General features: G+C 44.3%; 5 protein-coding genes across 5 annotated transcripts; 1 reads left to right on the top strand and 4 right to left on the bottom strand.

The window, feature by feature from the left end:
- Nucleotides 1–7: 7 nt before the first annotated feature.
- Nucleotides 8–3,508, bottom strand: Bcpib1. Its single transcript, XM_024690403.1, has 4 exons — nucleotides 3,024–3,508; nucleotides 1,732–2,942; nucleotides 1,114–1,666; nucleotides 8–1,062 (listed from the first exon to the last, which is right to left on the bottom strand). The coding sequence occupies exons 2-4, from the start codon at nucleotides 2,607–2,609 to the stop codon at nucleotides 418–420; spliced, it is 2,076 nt and encodes a 691-aa protein (XP_024546172.1). The 5' UTR covers nucleotides 2,610–2,942; nucleotides 3,024–3,508; the 3' UTR covers nucleotides 8–417.
- Nucleotides 3,509–3,847: 339 nt separating this feature from the next.
- Bcugp1 lies at nucleotides 3,848–6,640 on the bottom strand. Its single transcript, XM_024690402.1, has 5 exons — nucleotides 6,476–6,640; nucleotides 6,147–6,350; nucleotides 5,559–5,654; nucleotides 5,429–5,505; nucleotides 3,848–5,374 (listed from the first exon to the last, which is right to left on the bottom strand). Exons 2-5 carry the CDS (start codon nucleotides 6,258–6,260, stop codon nucleotides 4,084–4,086), a joined length of 1,578 nt encoding a protein of 525 aa, XP_024546171.1. The 5' UTR covers nucleotides 6,261–6,350; nucleotides 6,476–6,640; the 3' UTR covers nucleotides 3,848–4,083.
- A 3,626-nt stretch (nucleotides 6,641–10,266) lies between these two features.
- On the bottom strand, nucleotides 10,267–12,112 carry BCIN_01g03630 (hypothetical protein). Its single transcript, XM_001550946.2, has 2 exons — nucleotides 11,295–12,112; nucleotides 10,267–11,125 (listed from the first exon to the last, which is right to left on the bottom strand). Exons 1-2 carry the CDS (start codon nucleotides 11,519–11,521, stop codon nucleotides 10,981–10,983), a joined length of 372 nt encoding a protein of 123 aa, XP_001550996.1. The 5' UTR covers nucleotides 11,522–12,112; the 3' UTR covers nucleotides 10,267–10,980.
- Nucleotides 12,113–13,399: 1,287 nt separating this feature from the next.
- Nucleotides 13,400–14,560, top strand: BCIN_01g03620 (hypothetical protein). The gene is made up of 2 exons (XM_001550945.2): nucleotides 13,400–14,088; nucleotides 14,283–14,560. Exons 1-2 carry the CDS (start codon nucleotides 13,558–13,560, stop codon nucleotides 14,397–14,399), a joined length of 648 nt encoding a protein of 215 aa, XP_001550995.1. The 5' UTR covers nucleotides 13,400–13,557; the 3' UTR covers nucleotides 14,400–14,560.
- Nucleotides 14,561–14,563: 3 nt separating this feature from the next.
- Bchos2 lies at nucleotides 14,564–16,949 on the bottom strand. The gene has a single exon (XM_001550944.2). It carries the CDS (start codon nucleotides 16,288–16,290, stop codon nucleotides 14,857–14,859), a length of 1,434 nt encoding a protein of 477 aa, XP_001550994.1. The 5' UTR covers nucleotides 16,291–16,949; the 3' UTR covers nucleotides 14,564–14,856.
- Nucleotides 16,950–16,971: the final 22 nt, after the last annotated feature.

Raw genomic sequence — 16,971 nt, 5'->3', positions numbered from 1 at the left:
ATAATCATAAAGAATATATTGTCTCAATCCATCTATCTACGCCAGTGTAACAAGCAACGAGTCGTGAAGATTGGTATCCTTTTCTTATCCATATATCCGTATCCGTACCCGTCCCAGCCTTCTTTAAACACCATGCCCCATAAAAAGTCGTTTTGTCAATGTAATGAATGAATGTACATGCAATATGGCAATACCATAATATATCCAGTATCCTGACACCGTGAGGATGTATATCTCTCGATTCCTTTACGCAACATGAGTGGAGAATGGTGTTCACTGTTGGCTGACGTTGACCACATCCCATCTCTATACTGCTATCATATCGTTGTGTCGGGAGGTGTCTTAGATCTCAATATCTCACTCCCCAACACTTTTCCTTTTGCTATTTCCTCAAAATCCACATTTAACATATCTCTCTCAATATCCATACGCATCGTGCTGATGCATCGGACATCTTCCTGGATGTTTCTCAAACCATTTTCGTATACAACTCAAGTGAAACCTACAGAAGCATTCCAATCGTCCCATTTCCAATCCCGGTTCGTATTCCTCCAGGCAAATTTGGCATTCCGCGTCGTCTTGGCAATCTTTCTCTGTGGCGATATACGGAAATACTCCAGTGCGTCGAGGTTGAGAGGGGCCGCCTGAAGGAATTGATGTAAGAGGGGGAGGTGCGGCTACAGTGGAAGATGTAGAAGCGTGGGAGGAGCTTGACTGAGCAGATGATTGAGTGATAGGTGGCGCCGGACGTGTTGCTGATGGGATTTGCGGGGGAGGTGTTGAAGTCGGAGTACCGATAAACATTCTAGATGTTGCACGATCGATACAGGACATGATATGATCAGATCGAAGAGTTTCAGAATTAGGGAGAGTTCTAGAAGGGAGTTCATGATGACAGATTGGGCATTCATCTTCCTCTTGTATCTGAGGTGGTCGCGGCAAAGGACGAGTACGTAGATCTTCCCCTGACGGAATATATCGCCTGGCTGCTGTTGATACAGTAGCGTTCGGTGGTGCCTGAATGCTAGCAGAAGGGCCTCGCACATTTCTGAGGAATGTAAACTATAACAAAAATTCAGTATTTGCTTTGTTCATGAGAAATCAATAACTTACCATGTCTTCGGTTGTATCCCGCCCAGTTCCAGCAACCGTCGAGCTTCTTGAACGTGCACTTTGTCCAGAGCTCATACCGGCTCGCTCCCTGTACCAAGTCTGAAACTCTTCCGCTGTTCTAGAAGTGGAATTCATTCCAGAGGGTGAATACCTATTAGAAGTACCTTGATCACGAATTGTATGTGAACGATGATCTGCAAGTCGAAATCGAGATTCCGCTGGCAGGCTTCCTGGGATAGATGTAGAGGGAACGATAGAACTTCGTGTTCGGCCGTGATATCCAAGGTTGTATCGAGGTTCTGTGTTGGAGCCTGTTTGGTTGGTCTGAGGTGGAGCTACATTCGGATCAGGTACACAAGGGTTACACAGACGAACTCTATCTCCTCCGCCAAACTCTAAAGTATTTGTACGTCCTTCGCCCTGTGGATCATGGAGACGATTATAGGCCGCAGAACTGTATGGGGACGGATGGTCTGGAGGTTGCACAATGTATTGATAGGGAATTGTGATCCGGTGCGGGGAACAAGAGTTGCAGACCACACGGCCGCATTTTCTACGAAAGTCAGTAAGGTGAATCAAGAATGTACTAGGCACTGTAAGAGAAGCTAATTCACATACCGACAGTGATGTTTTCTGTTTAGCCAACCAAACCAAGCATTACAAATGGGACACTGAGTAACCTCCGAGTCCGGCTGCCACCTAGGAACCACAACTTCACTCTGTACAGATTCTCGATCTCTTGTCGGCCTTTGTATAACACTTGAGGGAGATCGAGATATAGTTGGCGTGCCATCATCACTCGGAGGTGAATTCGTAGGGTTACCCGAGCTTCTCGGCGACTCCTCCGCAAGAGAATTTGGAGAAGAAGATGACGTACGCCTGCTCTGATTAGACTGAGTTGAGGTTCGCCTCGATGACGAAGATTGATTTGAGGGTCTGCGATTAAACCTAGATGACGTTATGTTTCGCCGAGAAGAGCTAGACGAGCTAGGAACCCGATCTAGAGTAGTTGACATGTCTGCTTGATAACCAGCTGTAGAGACACTATGGCCTAAGCTATCATCCCTCATAGGGGCTTTTCCGAGACTTGCGTTTTGTCTTCGTCTAACACTGCTTACTGAACTTCCCTCACTAGAATTAGAAGCATCACTTCCCCGACTCATTCGAAGCGTCGCCTGATCATCCATAGTTCCTTCAAATGCTGCTATCTCCTCTCCTGTATCATTTTGCCGGCCGCTCACTGGATTCAATTGTGATGTAGTCCCGCCCTCAGATTCATCGCCTGTCTCAACCATAACTTGACTATTGAAGTTGTCTTCGGAAGAAGAAGGACCCATAAATCCCAGCATGTGCGAGTCCTCCCCTGAATCGCTACCTTCAGTATAAAAGTGAGACCGCGGAAAATGACTAGGACTCTCGAGTGGTCGATCCCCTGGTGTGAGAGGGGCGGAGGAACTGGAAGCCCCCCCAGAAGGAGTTGCCCAGTGATCAGTCATCCTTCTTGGACTTTGATAAAGCTTTAATGAAATAGGATAGTTCGAGACACCAGGAAATAGACTTATAAGATTTCAGAGCCGTATATATCTTCGGATACTGTATTATGTGATTGTAGATATTGTTAAGAATGCGAATTCCAACGCCGTATCGGAACTCAGTCTGGAGGGTAAGAGTAGTTTCTAACGCGATATAACCTCTGCACAAACTCTTCCTGGCCCCATCCACAAATATCACTTCTCGCTATGCCGTAGAGCAGAATCGCACAAAGCTGTCGTATCAAATCTACAAGTAATCGTCGAGGTCGAGGCGGGGGGAGTTGTGCTGCACGCGATCTAATGGACATCACATTAACAACTCCAATTCTCTCACAAGCACCCATGGCATCTCTACTACCACGAACAGAGAACACTCACTGATATTCTATAGGTTGATTCCCCTCGAATCCATTAAATCACCAAGCGCGACAATTTTCAATATCAACTTAGCAATCCCAAAACTCAACCAACATATGCTCGAATCCGTTCAACCGTAACAAGCAGCACAGAGCCGTCTTCCTTTCCCCTTTCGACTTCCCCGTTGACATCAAATTATCGGATGTATTGTCATGTAGGACGAACAAACCGTTCGAAATTGCAATATAATTACGATTAATTCTCGCGGGAACTCAAAGTATTTCAAAGTGTGTATTAAGACGGATAATGTTTGACCAGTGAGGCGTGGTAGTGGTACATCAATCGCCCAAACAGACTATTGTTATCGCGATAAGAGTTAGAAGAGGTATAGGCTATTCCCGTAACCTTAACGTATTGCAGGGAACCCAATATCCTTGGCTTCGTTGTGTGTGGCGGCTACAATATATTGATCTTGATACGAGATGCGAAGATGTTGCAGTCGGAGCGAATTGTTTTTATTTCGCATTCAGGAAAGAGAGTGCAGTTGTACATTTCTATAGAATCATGATAAGGCTACGCCGATAGATTATTCATTCACAAGACGAATCAAACCATGTCAGACTTCCCCTCGTCCCACGTTTGCTTTACTGTCTGCCAGGCGCGCTACCCACCTCTCTGTGGATCGGTAGATATCAGACATCAAATGAATGCTCGAGCGGTTGTTTGCTTTAATCAACTCACTAATAAGGCTTGTGTGAATAAGTTCGCCAACGCATGCTTGCTACGGTGCAAGTCACACAGACCGAAAATACTACCCCAGCAACATGAATCACAACATCACAGCATGAAAGTATTGGGTCGAGAGATATCTTTATGAATTTTGGTATTAAATTTTTGTAATCGCAATCATTGTGCTAAAACTTTGAAATAGTTTTCCTCATCTAGTCTGTATGGTACTAACTCGTTGTACTAGAGAAGCCATGCTAGACCATCGAACTGTAATAACTCACGCCGCATGGTGGACCGTATAAACAGGAGATCCACCAAGGCCATCGCTCATTGCAAGTAAATCAGTAACCCTCTAATGCTCCAAAAGTCTCAAGGAACCTTGTACCACGACGTTCTCCAAGATGGATCCGGGAGGAATGTCGATAGTTTGTCCTTCAGTTGCTACAATAATAACAGTACCCTTGAGAGTGACACCTCTGCCAAGGTTGACAGCTCCAGTAATGGTTAAGTGATCAAGCTCAAGAATTCTTGGGATGCTGCTGATACGCTTTTGGAAATCGGATACCTTCTTGAAGTCGTTACCGAGCTTGATCAAAGGAGCTGGGCCGAAACGGCTGGGGTCAATTTGAAGTTGACCGTGCTTCAAAGAGTACAAGTCTGACTTAACAAGCATCAAATCAGAGCAGGTCTTGACTGGCAAGAAACGTCTACGGGGTACATTGACACCGTGAGCGTTGTGGAAATGACGGATAGCAGCTCCGACGGCAGTCTCGAGTTGAACGATCGAGACATCAGACTCGCCCTTCTTATCCGCTGGGATGGATTTGTTGTTTGGAATGATCTCCATCTCGAGCTCGTTGTTCTCGACAATACGCTTAACAGCTTGCAAGTTCAACCAGATGTTGTTGGTGTTGAAGTACTTGAATTTCTTGATAGACTTGAACTCGTTGGTGTGCTCTTTTGGTACTTGAGCAATTTCGAGAAGACGAACGGAACCTTCGTAATCAATGATGGTACCACCCTTGACATCGGCCTTGGTCTTGTCGGTCAACTCCATAATGTATTCAGACTTGGTCTCAACCATGTGTTGCAAGATGCGGAGATCAACAACAGCACCCAAGTTGTCAACGTTGGAAAGGAAAACAATCTCAACACCTCTCTTGATGAGGGTATCGAGGATGCCGGAGTTGTAGAGAGACTCGAAAACATCTCCGTGTCCTGGTGGGTACCAGTCAGAAATTTGGGAATCGAATGTCTTTGGTGCAGGAAGGAGGGAGTCCTTCAAGATTCTTGGGTATCGAGATTGGTTGAATGTAAGAATGTCAATGTTGTGTCCCTCGTATTTCTTGATGATGTTTGAGGTATCATCATCAGTGTTGAATGAGTTCATCAAAACGAAAGGGACGTTGACGTTGTATGTGCGGTTGAGGTATTCGATTTGTCTGACGGAAAGATCGAGGAAGGACATGCCGTCACGGACCTCGATGACTGATTTTGGACCAACACAACCCATGGAAGTACCAAGACCTCCATTGAGCTTGAGAACAGCCAATTTGTTAAGGAACCCAACCGACTCGGAGTTTGCGAGCGCGTTGTAATCGACGACTTGGTTTTGGGCAGGTGGGGCAATACGATCCCAGTCACTGTTATTTTGTTAGACGGAATGTATCTGTTATAACCAAGAGGCTGATACTCACAGTTGGTTTCCCTTTGCCTTGTCGTTCAAGTATCTGCGGAAAAGAGCGAAGAAGTTGTCCATCTCGGTCTCGAAGAGCTATAGGGTGTTAGATATGTGTGATAAGTCTGCGGAGACGTGCTTGAATATACCTTCTTCTCTTCGGGGTCCTCAACGGTGTCTGCGAGGTTGTTGAGAGCATTTCTCATCTGACTGGCAGCTACAGATGTTGAGGTGTTCTCGAAAGCCTGAATGTTTGTTAGTTTAGTTGTAGCTAAAGGATCGATAGCTGGAGGTGTGCTAGAATATTGTGGCTCTGGTATGAAAGAAAGGGAAATGGCAGAATGGGATTCTAGGAGAGCTGGGTTTGGATCGAACGTCGAGTCATATTCAATATCTGATCCAACACTGTTATGATAGAGAAACATTGCCCCTTATGAGTTGGCTGCGACATGCATGCAAACTCCAGGTAGATACAAATACCGCTCTTGAATCATCTGAAGACTTCGTAATTTCCAACATCCACTGGGTGATACAGAAACTCATCTCCTGCCATTATGTGTGTAAGAGCAACAGCCACCATTTGAAGTATTGTGTCTTGCATATTGGCGTTTTGTTTCTTTAGGCCAGAAGATTCTCACTTCTGTCACCTTGAAGGATGACGATTCATGGTCTTTTGCAGGTGGTCCATAACGAAAGAGGGGGTGGAAGTTGATATTTCACAGAGGGACAGCACATACCATGTGTGATTGTGTCTTTCCATGGTGCTTGCGGGCGAATTCGCCATTATCGTTTGGAGATAAGCTCGAAGGCTTGAGGTGGGAGGGGAGAGCGCTTTTCAATGCTTGTGCCATTTTGGATTATGATTTGAAGATGTTCGAAGATTCGTAACAAGAAGTAAATGGTTGGGTGTGTGGTGGAAGAGGAGAAGCAATCTAAGCTTTCTATGAGAGGAAAGAGAAGGTCAGTTAGGCGATGGGATCAACACGGTGAATATTTAGCACGACAGGGAAATCTGGTATGAAGTTGAAGTGCCCCGCCAAAGCCAAGGAAATGATAATGCGGTCACTTACTTTGAAAAATGCAGGAGGTCTTTACACGCAACAAACACGCACACGAAAGAAGATATCGGGTCAACGAAGCAAGTCTGTCAAGATGGAAGGGCCGTCTGCTTTATATACGTCCAGACACTCCTCGCAATCTACACAGGTTGTGAGTTGGTCCCTTTTAGCTCTGAAATTAGGAAGTGGAATAATATAAATTGCGTTCGGGGAAAGGTTGAGGGGCTGGGCAGGCGATGGTGCTAGGTAGGTAGTTTGGCTAATAAGAGGGGTGCTTTCGTGCCAGGATTGTCGCCATTTTCGTCCCATTCGTCCCATTCGTCTCATTCGTCCTGCCGTAAAATGTTGTTCATCTACCACCCAAAGAATCCACGGGTTTGCATGGACAGATTCATGTTGTGGCAAGAAATCCTGAGGACATGGATGGACGAACGCATTCAACCGCCATAGATCGTCGAGAATTGCATGTGCCATGGATGTTATTGGTGTTGCTGCGTCCCTTTTCCGGTTTTTCATCGTGGTACATTCTCTATGGAAGACACACAGCGAGGGACATCCATATGTTTGCTGGAAGCTCTCCTCTACAATGCACAAATTACCCGTACAGAATCCCTTCCATCCATCGTCCATCGTCACCAAAGTTAGGTACCAAGTTTCTATATTTAACAGCCACCTAACCTCTTGGTCCCTCTTGACCCGGCCCGGCTGTACCCAACTATGCTGTTATGGAATGTTCGTCGCGGTCGGATATCTCCACCATGGATCTAAGACCCAAACTATCATTTTTACTATGGAGAGGCTTCGCTCTAGATTCCACTTTAGCTTCTTCTTTGGATTTTCCATTCTCTCCGTCGACGAGAAAAAGGGGTTCTGGTGACGACCCTGACGAAAAAAAGCCAGACACCAAAAGGCCAATCTTGGAAAAAAAGGAAAATCGACGTTGAGACAAAATGTCACTGTTTTGATTCCCAAGACTATCAAACATCGATTTGAATCAAAAACATATCTTGTGTGAGAATTTGCAAGAAGATCAACATATGAAAATCAGTTGTTGTTGAATTTTGGAATAATGGTGTTTATTTATCGATGACTTCCAGTCTTTTCCCATTAAACTTTCAACCACCTGGTGAATGGAGCCAGCCGATGGAGCTGATGGAGCAAGCTACCTTCATTAGCATCATTAGCATGCGCTCTGTACGAAGTATATCAACCAACTTTTCTATAATTTCCCGAGACTTTACGTTGTGCTATGATGAGCCGCAGCTTCTGTTCGAAAAGGCTGAAAAGGCTGAAAAGGCACGCTTCACACAACATCTTCACCCTGTCCGGTACATTTGAGAAAGCCACACATCAATAGCCCCGTTTAGCCTCCGTCCCATTTTCTCCCAAAACATACCGGAGAATGTCAGATTACTTACACGAACTGTCAAAATTGTCAATGTGGCACATTTCCGACGCCCAAAAAATAGATAACCCAATACGAGCACTTAGCAAATACCTAGCAAACACCTAGCGAGCACCTAGCGAGCGACTTTGAGTCAATCCCAATACGATTCGAAGATATTCCTTTCACCCTTCTCGTCGTATCCGAAGAAGGGACAACAAGTCCATACATAGGCAATCTCCAATGCCCATACCTACAACTTCCACGTGGGGTTTCTGAACGGTAGTAAATTAGTTGCGTCTCACCCAGCCTTATCTAGGAACCCAGCGAGCCTTAAAGTATATCATTTTGAGTGATTGAATATCTCAACATTTCTTCAAGTGGAAATTATCCACCCATGTCTACCAATATACCTATCTATATTATCAACCAGTCAGACAAAGTCCATCTAACGCCAGACTCACGCAATAGCAAGGAGAGATATCACGGATCCACGTGATGTTCAAGATAAACATCACACGAGTTACAATGTTTCTTTCGATAACGTTTTTTGTTGCATATCGCATTTCAGGATGAGACATGCATAAATATCTGTCGAATCAACAGATGAGATGGAAGTCTCGGCGGATTCAAGTCGTGCATGAAATAGCTTCATCACGTGTGAACGGCTACTTCCTAGCCTCTAAGAAGTATCCTTCTACACTGCTTCTAGCTTGCGATATCTTCAAGTTCTAGGTCGAGAATCGGGAGTCGAGATCTCAATCTCAAGAAAGATATGCCCTAGCCGTATAAACTCCCTTTACTCTTTACCATACTCCGTATACCTTTTACACACCAACCCACTCATCCACCCAACCCTTCCACAACCCTAGGTAACACGTAGTCCCATTCCAAACTTCCAAACTTCACACAGTGACATCGGCATGGTCCGAAACGGTTCTCTTTCCGTACCTCGTTCACGCACACACACACACACATTCTCAATATCAAATGAGACATTGAGACATTGAAGACGTGTTCTTTCCAATCAATCGTACAGTTGGATATCAACACCTACCTACCTACATACCTAGTCCCCCGTGCCGCTTCCCACACTAGCGGCCCCATTGAGAAATCCAGAAAAATTCCCATTCCCTAGGTAGATGGTAGGTACCTACCTAGGTACGGAACACGGAATCCATCACATACATATTCACCACGTCTTGAAACTCGGTCTACATACTTCGTACACGGTGCACAAACACACACGCATGACAAATACCTAGGTAGGTATAGGAGAATCCGTTTTCCATCCCCCTTTCTCTCCCCGTTCAAACCAACAGACTTGACCGCTCTTTCGCCTATTAATCCACCCCTTCCTCTCTATCCATACTATCTATCTATTCTCTCCTATACGACCGTGTAGACATCCATACAAACAAACATCGTATACCGATACTCCGCAAATCCAAATCCTAAGTTCCATACCCATCCCATCCCATCCCATCCCATAATCCACGTGTACATAACCTACTCTGTATAGACCCGTTCATCCATCCATCCATCCATCCATATAATCAATCCGTTCAATCCTCTTCCTCTGCCTCTTCCACATCCCATTCCTACCCACTCACACAGTATACCATATACAATACTCAGTAAATAATACACAATAAACACTACATACATACATACATACATATATAAAACTCACCAAAAAAAGATCGATTTCATTTCCTTATCTACCTACATCCTCATATACATACTTAATACCTATCCACCTACCTACCTACCCACCTATTTAGAATATCTCTCTATTCATACAACTAGTTAGTTATATCAATATAATCCATATATATATACACCCAACTCTCAACTCCCAACTCACAACCTCTCCCATCCATCCTCATCCTCCATCCTCATCCTCATCCAATCTCTCTCCATATACCATACATCATAGAAAAAAAATATCCAATTCCTATCTACCTACCTACCTACCCACCTAGCACATACCTACCTACCTACAAACTACAAACTACAAACTACAAACTACAAACTACAAACTACAAACTACAAACTACAAACTACAAACTACAAACTACAAACTACAAACTACAAACTACAAACAAACCACCCATCACAATTCTCCCTCCCTCCCTTCCAGTCAAATTTTTTTTCAAAAAAGAACAAAAATGAAAAACAAAAAAGTGTCAGATCCAATCTATTCCATTTCAGAATCCAGAATTCTCTTTATTTTGTTTTTTTGGTTTTGTTTTGTTTTGTTCTATTAATTATGTTTATTCGTACTCACTCATAGGTGATCATAATCATAATCATAATCATACTCACACCCACACCCATAGCCATCCATAGTGTTTCTAAATCGACATATCAATATGAAACAGATACAATATACAACAGACAAAAATCCAAACATGCATATGCATTACATGCGATACATCAATGCGTTTCTTTCTGAATCTCCCATGAAGTTTTAACATGTTTTTTGCCATTTGATTGATTTGATTTATCTATTTTGTTTTCCTCCATTCTGCCAGTAGCCAGTCATCAATATCCGTAATCATACAAATACCAATTCCAGCACTGTCTTTTCTTCATCCCACCCCGTCCCGTCCCATCCCATCCATTCCATTCCATACCCATCCGTCCATCCATCTCAATCCAAATCGAACCAAGCACATTGAGCATCGACATCAAAGACGATGAACCCAGCCAGCAATTGTGAATTTGTAGCGACAGATACAATTTGCGATCCATTCCATACTCCCTAAGACTCTGGTATGATAGACGTATCAAAATATAACCATGCATACATACTCATACTTTCCATCGAGTCGCTTGATCAAACTTCTTATCCGTCCATCCATTCACCATTCGTTCCTCCAAATCGAATCAGTCGGGAACAAAGCAATTCTTTGCAAAAATCCGCGCAAGAAAGATATCTGCACCATTGAGTTCGTTGTTGTCATGCCGTCGAACCTGTCGAATCGAATACTATTTCCTTCCATCTAAAGTGCCATTCCATTATCATTGTCGTATCATTTCATTACGTATCGTCAAAAGTAGTTCCGAAGATCAGTTTCCTTCTTCGTTTCATTCATCCTTCCTTTCCATTGAGACACTTCAACATCAAAAGTGTATTCTTCCTGTGAAATACAACACCACTACCACAGCAGCAGCCACGAGAATAGACACCAAGATTGTGGCTCCAATACAGATGAAGTGACATCGACGTTTCTCCCTGTACTGTTGATCCAGCCAATCTTCACCTCCGCTATTTCCACACAGCATGGTTAGCAAAAATCCTTCATTCCCTTCCTCTATACCCATATATTCTGGTGCAGCCGTTCAATTACTTAATCCCCCCTCCACCTCATTTCCCACCTCCATTGGCCTCCGACCGATAATCCACAATCCACAAAAAAAAACTTAAAAAGACCTACCCATTAGAATCCTTTCTCTCCACCCTCTCACTAGCAAATCCACTCTCCAACTCCTTCAAATCGACCTCCGACATATGTACCGCCGTCGAGAACCTCTTCCAAAACATGGGATCTCTCACTAAACCCATGCTGGGCGATTGCATCGAGATAGGTCTTTGCGAGACTTCTTGTTGCAATGGCGAAGGACGATGTTCCTTCGTGCCGAAGTTGCGTGGTTTGCCTCCCATTTTGTTGTATTAGACTGGGTCACTAGTAAATAAAAGAATGTGGTTCGAGGATCTTGGTTGAGTTGAGACCGAGAGGAAAGCTGTTTGATCCGATCGGAAGTTGGCCGAAAAGCAGACTTTCACGCGACCTTTCTTATATCGGAAGGATTGTAGGTAATCTCGAGGTTGGGGATATTTGCAAAGTTGAGTTTGGCTGTTAAGTCGAATGCGAAAGTGAGTGTAATGGTTAAAGACTAGTCTCTAACCCAATCCAGATGTTCAACACCACGCAAAAGAATGTATATGGTAGGTTATGGTAGGGTGCGGCACGGTGCTTTCTTCAATTACTTTAGAGTTCAAAAGAGAGTGTGAGTGTGGATGGGTGAGTGTGTGAGTGAGTGTGTGAGTGAACCAAAAGATGGGACGAGACGAAACGGAAGCAAACGAAACAACTTCGAGAAAGAGATGAGATGAACGTGATATGATGTGATGTGATGTGGTGTGATGGTTTGTAACGGGAAGAAAAAGAAAAAAGCAAAAGCGAAGACTCCAACTGCTTAATACAATGGTTATTAAGTTACAGGCTTCTTCTATCCCATACTCACCGATACCAACAGGAAGGAACCCTGGATGTGAACAATATACAGAGGGGGGGGAAACAGGTGAGAGAAAGCTGCATCAGCTGCAGGAAAGAAGGTTTGAGATGGATCCACAATCCAATCGTGAGTTTTAATGCTTGTTCTTGCACCTTGGATCGTTCCTTTTTTTTCATTCTTTTCTTCAAGCCGTCACTGCAATTCAAGCCTTCGATAGTCCATGGTCGGTCAGATGAAGAACGATGGCATGCTGCTTTATGTTTATTGTTTCCTATTGCAGCACCTAGGTATGCAGCATGGATTAAATGGCACCACCTCTCACCAAACCCCAACCGCGCAGCAACAAAAGCAGCACTCAATACCGTTGAACGTGCAAAGTCCAGGCCATAATCCAGAATCCATTAAATTGACGATGAGCAGGCCCAGGAAATGAGAGTGGAGCCATCCCGATGCAATGATTCAATGAAAGCGATTCCCGTCCGATGAACTCCAGATAAAGCTCATTTGGGAGCCTGCCGTGAGCCAATCATGTCGGCCAGAGATATATTGATGATGGATGTGTGACATCAAAATTCAATAAACTTCAAACGAAAGTGTCCAGGGAATGATGAGGCATTGCTTGCATGTTTATTACTCGATGCTCGTAGCACCAATGCCATCCGTCTGAAGAATCAGGAGTCACACTACGGCGAACATCCATATCGATGGAAAGCTGCATGGAGAGCTTCCAAGATCCGTCCTCGAGGGGAAAGCTGTAGCTCAGGGAAAAGCTATAGCTCAGGGAAGGCAGGGCAAGGTTGGGTAAGGTGAGGTGAGAAAGGGGTAGAGCTCCACGGTACCAGATTCCAATTGCATCTAAGCGTCTGCTCCGTTCCAAAGATCATCAGAATCACATCCCTATGAGTTGTCCCAATATCTGAATGTACAGCGCACGCGGACGTAGATGGTATAAGTCGTAAGTACTATCTTTCATTTCCCGCACGCGCAACACACTAAAATGTCTCCCAGCAACCAGGCAGTGCGGTGCTAATACTCGGTGTTTGTGTTTGTGTCTGTGTCTGTGTCTGTATCTGTACACCAGTGAACACCAATAAATGAAATGAGCACAACCACTTGTTCCTTCACTTCACACCCAAAACATACCATACCATACCATAAAAACAAATAAAAGCAAATAAATAAATAAATAAATAAATACATTAAAATCCTCTCCCCCCCCCCCCACATCTTCAATCTATTTCCAATTTATCCATATCATCCATATCATCCAACCTATCCCCATCCACCATCCACCATCCATCCCGTCGCTTACCACCCACCTTGTCACCACAATCACCACACCCTCATCACCAGCACCTATCAGCATCCCAGAATCACAGCTCCCAAGCCACCCATCCCGCCTCCCACCCGCAAACCAATAAAAGCAGCCTCCCCTTCCCCCCAAAGAAAAGAAAAAATAACATGGGTAGCATCACCCCCCTCCCCTATTGGCAAACCAACATCCCGCCCTCCGCGCACACCCCCCACTGTCCGCCCTTCCTGCAATCCCTCTCCGAAAAAGACATGCACATCCTCCTGACCCCCGACTCCGCCTACCAGCCCCTCTCCTGGCCGCACGTCCACCACCTCATCACGCACAACCAGCTCTCCCGCTTCCAACGCAAGCCCTCCGCCCTCCGCCAATATCTCGAATACTGCCACGACATCAAGCAAACCCACGGATCCATGCTGCGCTTCATCCTGGACGCGAAACTGGGATGGTCCGAGCCCGACCTGCATCCGCGGGGTGCTCCCTTTCGGGACCCGCGGGATTATAAAATCCTGCCCAATGATTGGCCCTATGGGATTGATGAGAAAATTGTGCATTTGGTCGTGTGGACGAAGTTCGCGCTGGAGGATGATCCGGAGACGGGGCATACGAGGGACGATGTCAAGAGCGAGATTGAGACGTGGGTGGATCGCGTGTTTGGAGAGAAGTGTGGGAGGGAGAATGTGAGTACTATTTTTTTTTCATTTTCTTTCATTTTATTTTTATTTTTACTTTACTATGATATATATGTATGTCAATACGCGGGTGAGATATCCGTGTTACTTGCCAGGGCTCGTGATAGCTCGCATTGATTAATTCGCCTGGGAATCATATCGTCATGTGAAGAGAGCTAGCTGATGAGAAATTTCATTTCTAGGTGATTTGGTTCCGGAATTGGAGAAGCTTGAAATCGATACATTCGGTGGAGCACTTTCACGTTATGCTGTATGATCCGGCTCCTGAATTCGTGAGAGAAGTGACGGGAAGTATTTGAACATTGAGAAGTAGTCAAGTTAGACATTAAACGAACAGATTAATCATGGGCGGAGTTGAGAGTAATGGTTATGGCGTTTATACATAGAATAGTATTTAATAGAGTGGCTCGGGTGGGTTATAGATAACAGTCATAATGGTAAAGAGACTAATCATATAATAAATTGCAAGAAGATAATTTGACTTGTAGTCATAAATACACAAGTTGCTTAAATTGCATTGTCTAATTCGTCATCTATTCACAGTCTGGCAGCGACCAAGTGTATGCCCTCCTCCCTTTCGTCATGATCATGACTGGGTATAATTTCATGATTTTCAATACTATCAAAAATTCCGCTTCCGTAATTCAGGTATATTTTTTGTAACTCCTGCACCATCCAAACGCCACCAATCTTTTGCAAAATACCCCTTACACGTGAGCTATCCATCACAGCTTTCCAAGTACTGGCCTCGCTTGTCTAAGCATATTCTCGGAGAATACCAAGACCCTCTTCCCTCTGTAGCCTATATGACTCTTCTTGCTCCTTTGCCTCTTTAATCTCATCCTCGACATCTTGTTTCCAAGCTCCTAGATCGGGTGGAAGATCTTGACTTTGTACACTTGGCGCGTGTTCTACAAAGCGCAGCTGTTCGTGAATGCTGGACACAATGTCATTGATCTTCTTCTCTGAATTGTGATTCTTTCTGGCTCCGGTTTGACCTTTGGGAACTGACCCCTTAGCACTTAACAACTCAGTCAGATCTGGGTATAAAGATTGATTTCGGAAATGCTCGCGGTAGGGTGTATGCATAGGGAGTTCCTCGTTTAGTTTTGCACCGATTGCAATACTAGTTTCGTTTGTCCAAGCACGTGCGACATTTCGGGGTGTGTAACCGCCTCCTCCTACAAGCATAAGAGGTATTCCATACCCTTTGACATGCTCAACACAAGCGCCGTGGCCCTGAACAAGAACATTGAATGTTCCAATGCGATCACCTGCTAATGAATCGGCTCCACACTGGAGGACTATGGCACTAGGACGGAATTTTTCGACACATTTATCTATGACTTGCTTGAATACCCTAATATATTGCTCGTCGTCGATACCATCGTTCAACGGGACATTGACAGCGTGATGAGCACCTTGATTGTTTTCATTCTTCGGGCCGGTATCGTCTAAAGCGCCGGTTCCAGGAAAGAAGTTTACGGGATCCCATTTGTGGAAGGAAACAGTCATGACTCGGCCTGTTGACCAAAAGGCTTCTTCTACTCCATCACCGTGATGGACATCTATATCGATATATAAAACTCTTGGAACCTTCCTTAGAAGTTGGAGTATTGCAAGTACAATATCGTTCACATAACAAAACCCAGAAGCTTCAGTCTTTTTGGCATGGTGTAAACCTCCAGACCAATTTATGGCAATATCTGATGTTCCATTGGAAAGGTTCCGAGCAGCATCAATCGATGCACCCGAGTACATCGAACAATAATTAAAAAGTCCATCAAAAACAGGACAATCAAAACTACCAAGGTTGTATGGCGTCTCTATACGTTCATCTGGTGGACCAACCTTGGCACTTTTTAAATATTCGAGATAATCGTGAGTATGGAAATCCTCCAATTCGTCCTGGGTTGCCGCACGTGAAACATAAGTATCCATAGCGACGTGCATACCATATGCCATAATCAGCCCTTTTGATAGAGTCAAACGCCACGGTTTCATAGGATGTTTTGGTCCGAAATGATGTTTTTCGATCATAGGGTTCATATGAAACGAAACGTTATATCCCGTCGGCCGAACAATTCCATTCTTTATAACTTCCTTTTTGACCTCCTCAAGGTATCTTAGGTTATCTGTGTCATTTGGTTCTTGAAGTGGAACTCCCCATTCCTGAACAATGGAGCTCATTTTGATTATGGTGGAAAGACCTTGAATACTGAGCGCAATTGTTGTTCGAACCAGTGCTGCAAGAATCGTTGATTGTGTGACTATGAATTTAAAGTAACGTGGACGATCCAGAGAATGCGCTCGTCGTAGATGTGCGAGTGGGTAGACAATAGGAAGACGCGAAACCTGCAATTCGCTGGTAGCTCTCGATGAAGGTGTGTGCCGTCTGTACGTTTTGTCTGGGAGTTTGGTAAGGATACAGACTAACTTCAAATCTGCTATTCACCTAATCATGTTCTTGGGAAGCCAGTCGAATTTTAATAATTGTTGTGTAGCTTTGGAAATAGTACGACTATAGCTATATGTCGTAGCCAAGTAAGCTCCTCCCTCTCCCCTCCCTTCTGGCAAGAATTGTAATGTTATTCGTCACTCTGCGGATGGTATAGGTAGGCGCATGAAATACTTCGAATGGGATGGTCCAATGTCGACAATCTCCTCTGATAGATATAGATATTTTATCGTTTCCCTCTTATGGGTGGAGGAGATAGGTATTGAGAACTGAATTCGAAAATGTAGGAATGGAATCAATCTTCTAATTAGACAAGGTCGTTGAAAGTAACAAGTAGAATACAAGAGAATTGATTGAGTGCAAGGTCTCGATCACCCAATCATTGAATATCAATAAATTACTATTGAGGCTCT

Source organism: Botrytis cinerea, chromosome 1 (assembly GCF_000143535.2).
Source record: "Botrytis cinerea B05.10 chromosome 1, complete sequence".
Lineage (NCBI taxonomy): Eukaryota > Fungi > Ascomycota > Leotiomycetes > Helotiales > Sclerotiniaceae > Botrytis > Botrytis cinerea.
Note: the sequence above shows the minus strand (reverse complement) of the source record. Positions and strands in the feature narration are given on the sequence as shown.

Coding starts and splice junctions, on each gene's coding strand:
- Bcpib1 (XM_024690403.1), bottom strand. CDS start 2,609: ATGACTGATCACTGGGCAACTCCTTCTGGGGGGGCTTCCAGTTCCTCC. Junction 1,667..1,731: donor AACAGAAAACATCACTGTCG/GTATGTGAATTA, acceptor TGACTTTCGTAG/AAAATGCGGCCGTGTGGTCT. Junction 1,063..1,113: donor GGGATACAACCGAAGACATG/GTAAGTTATTGA, acceptor TTTTTGTTATAG/TTTACATTCCTCAGAAATGT.
- Bcugp1 (XM_024690402.1), bottom strand. CDS start 6,260: ATGGCACAAGCATTGAAAAGCGCTCTCCCCTCCCACCTCAAGCCTTCG. Junction 5,655..6,146: donor GAAAGACACAATCACACATG/GTATGTGCTGTC, acceptor ACAAACATTCAG/GCTTTCGAGAACACCTCAAC. Junction 5,506..5,558: donor AGGACCCCGAAGAGAAGAAG/GTATATTCAAGC, acceptor AACACCCTATAG/CTCTTCGAGACCGAGATGGA.
- BCIN_01g03630 (XM_001550946.2), bottom strand. CDS start 11,521: ATGGGAGGCAAACCACGCAACTTCGGCACGAAGGAACATCGTCCTTCG. Junction 11,126..11,294: donor GAGAGAAAGGATTCTAATGG/GTAGGTCTTTTT, acceptor GTGTGGAAATAG/CGGAGGTGAAGATTGGCTGG.
- BCIN_01g03620 (XM_001550945.2), top strand. CDS start 13,558: ATGGGTAGCATCACCCCCCTCCCCTATTGGCAAACCAACATCCCGCCC. Junction 14,089..14,282: donor AGAAGTGTGGGAGGGAGAAT/GTGAGTACTATT, acceptor TTTCATTTCTAG/GTGATTTGGTTCCGGAATTG.
- Bchos2 (XM_001550944.2), bottom strand. CDS start 16,290: ATGAGCTCCATTGTTCAGGAATGGGGAGTTCCACTTCAAGAACCAAAT.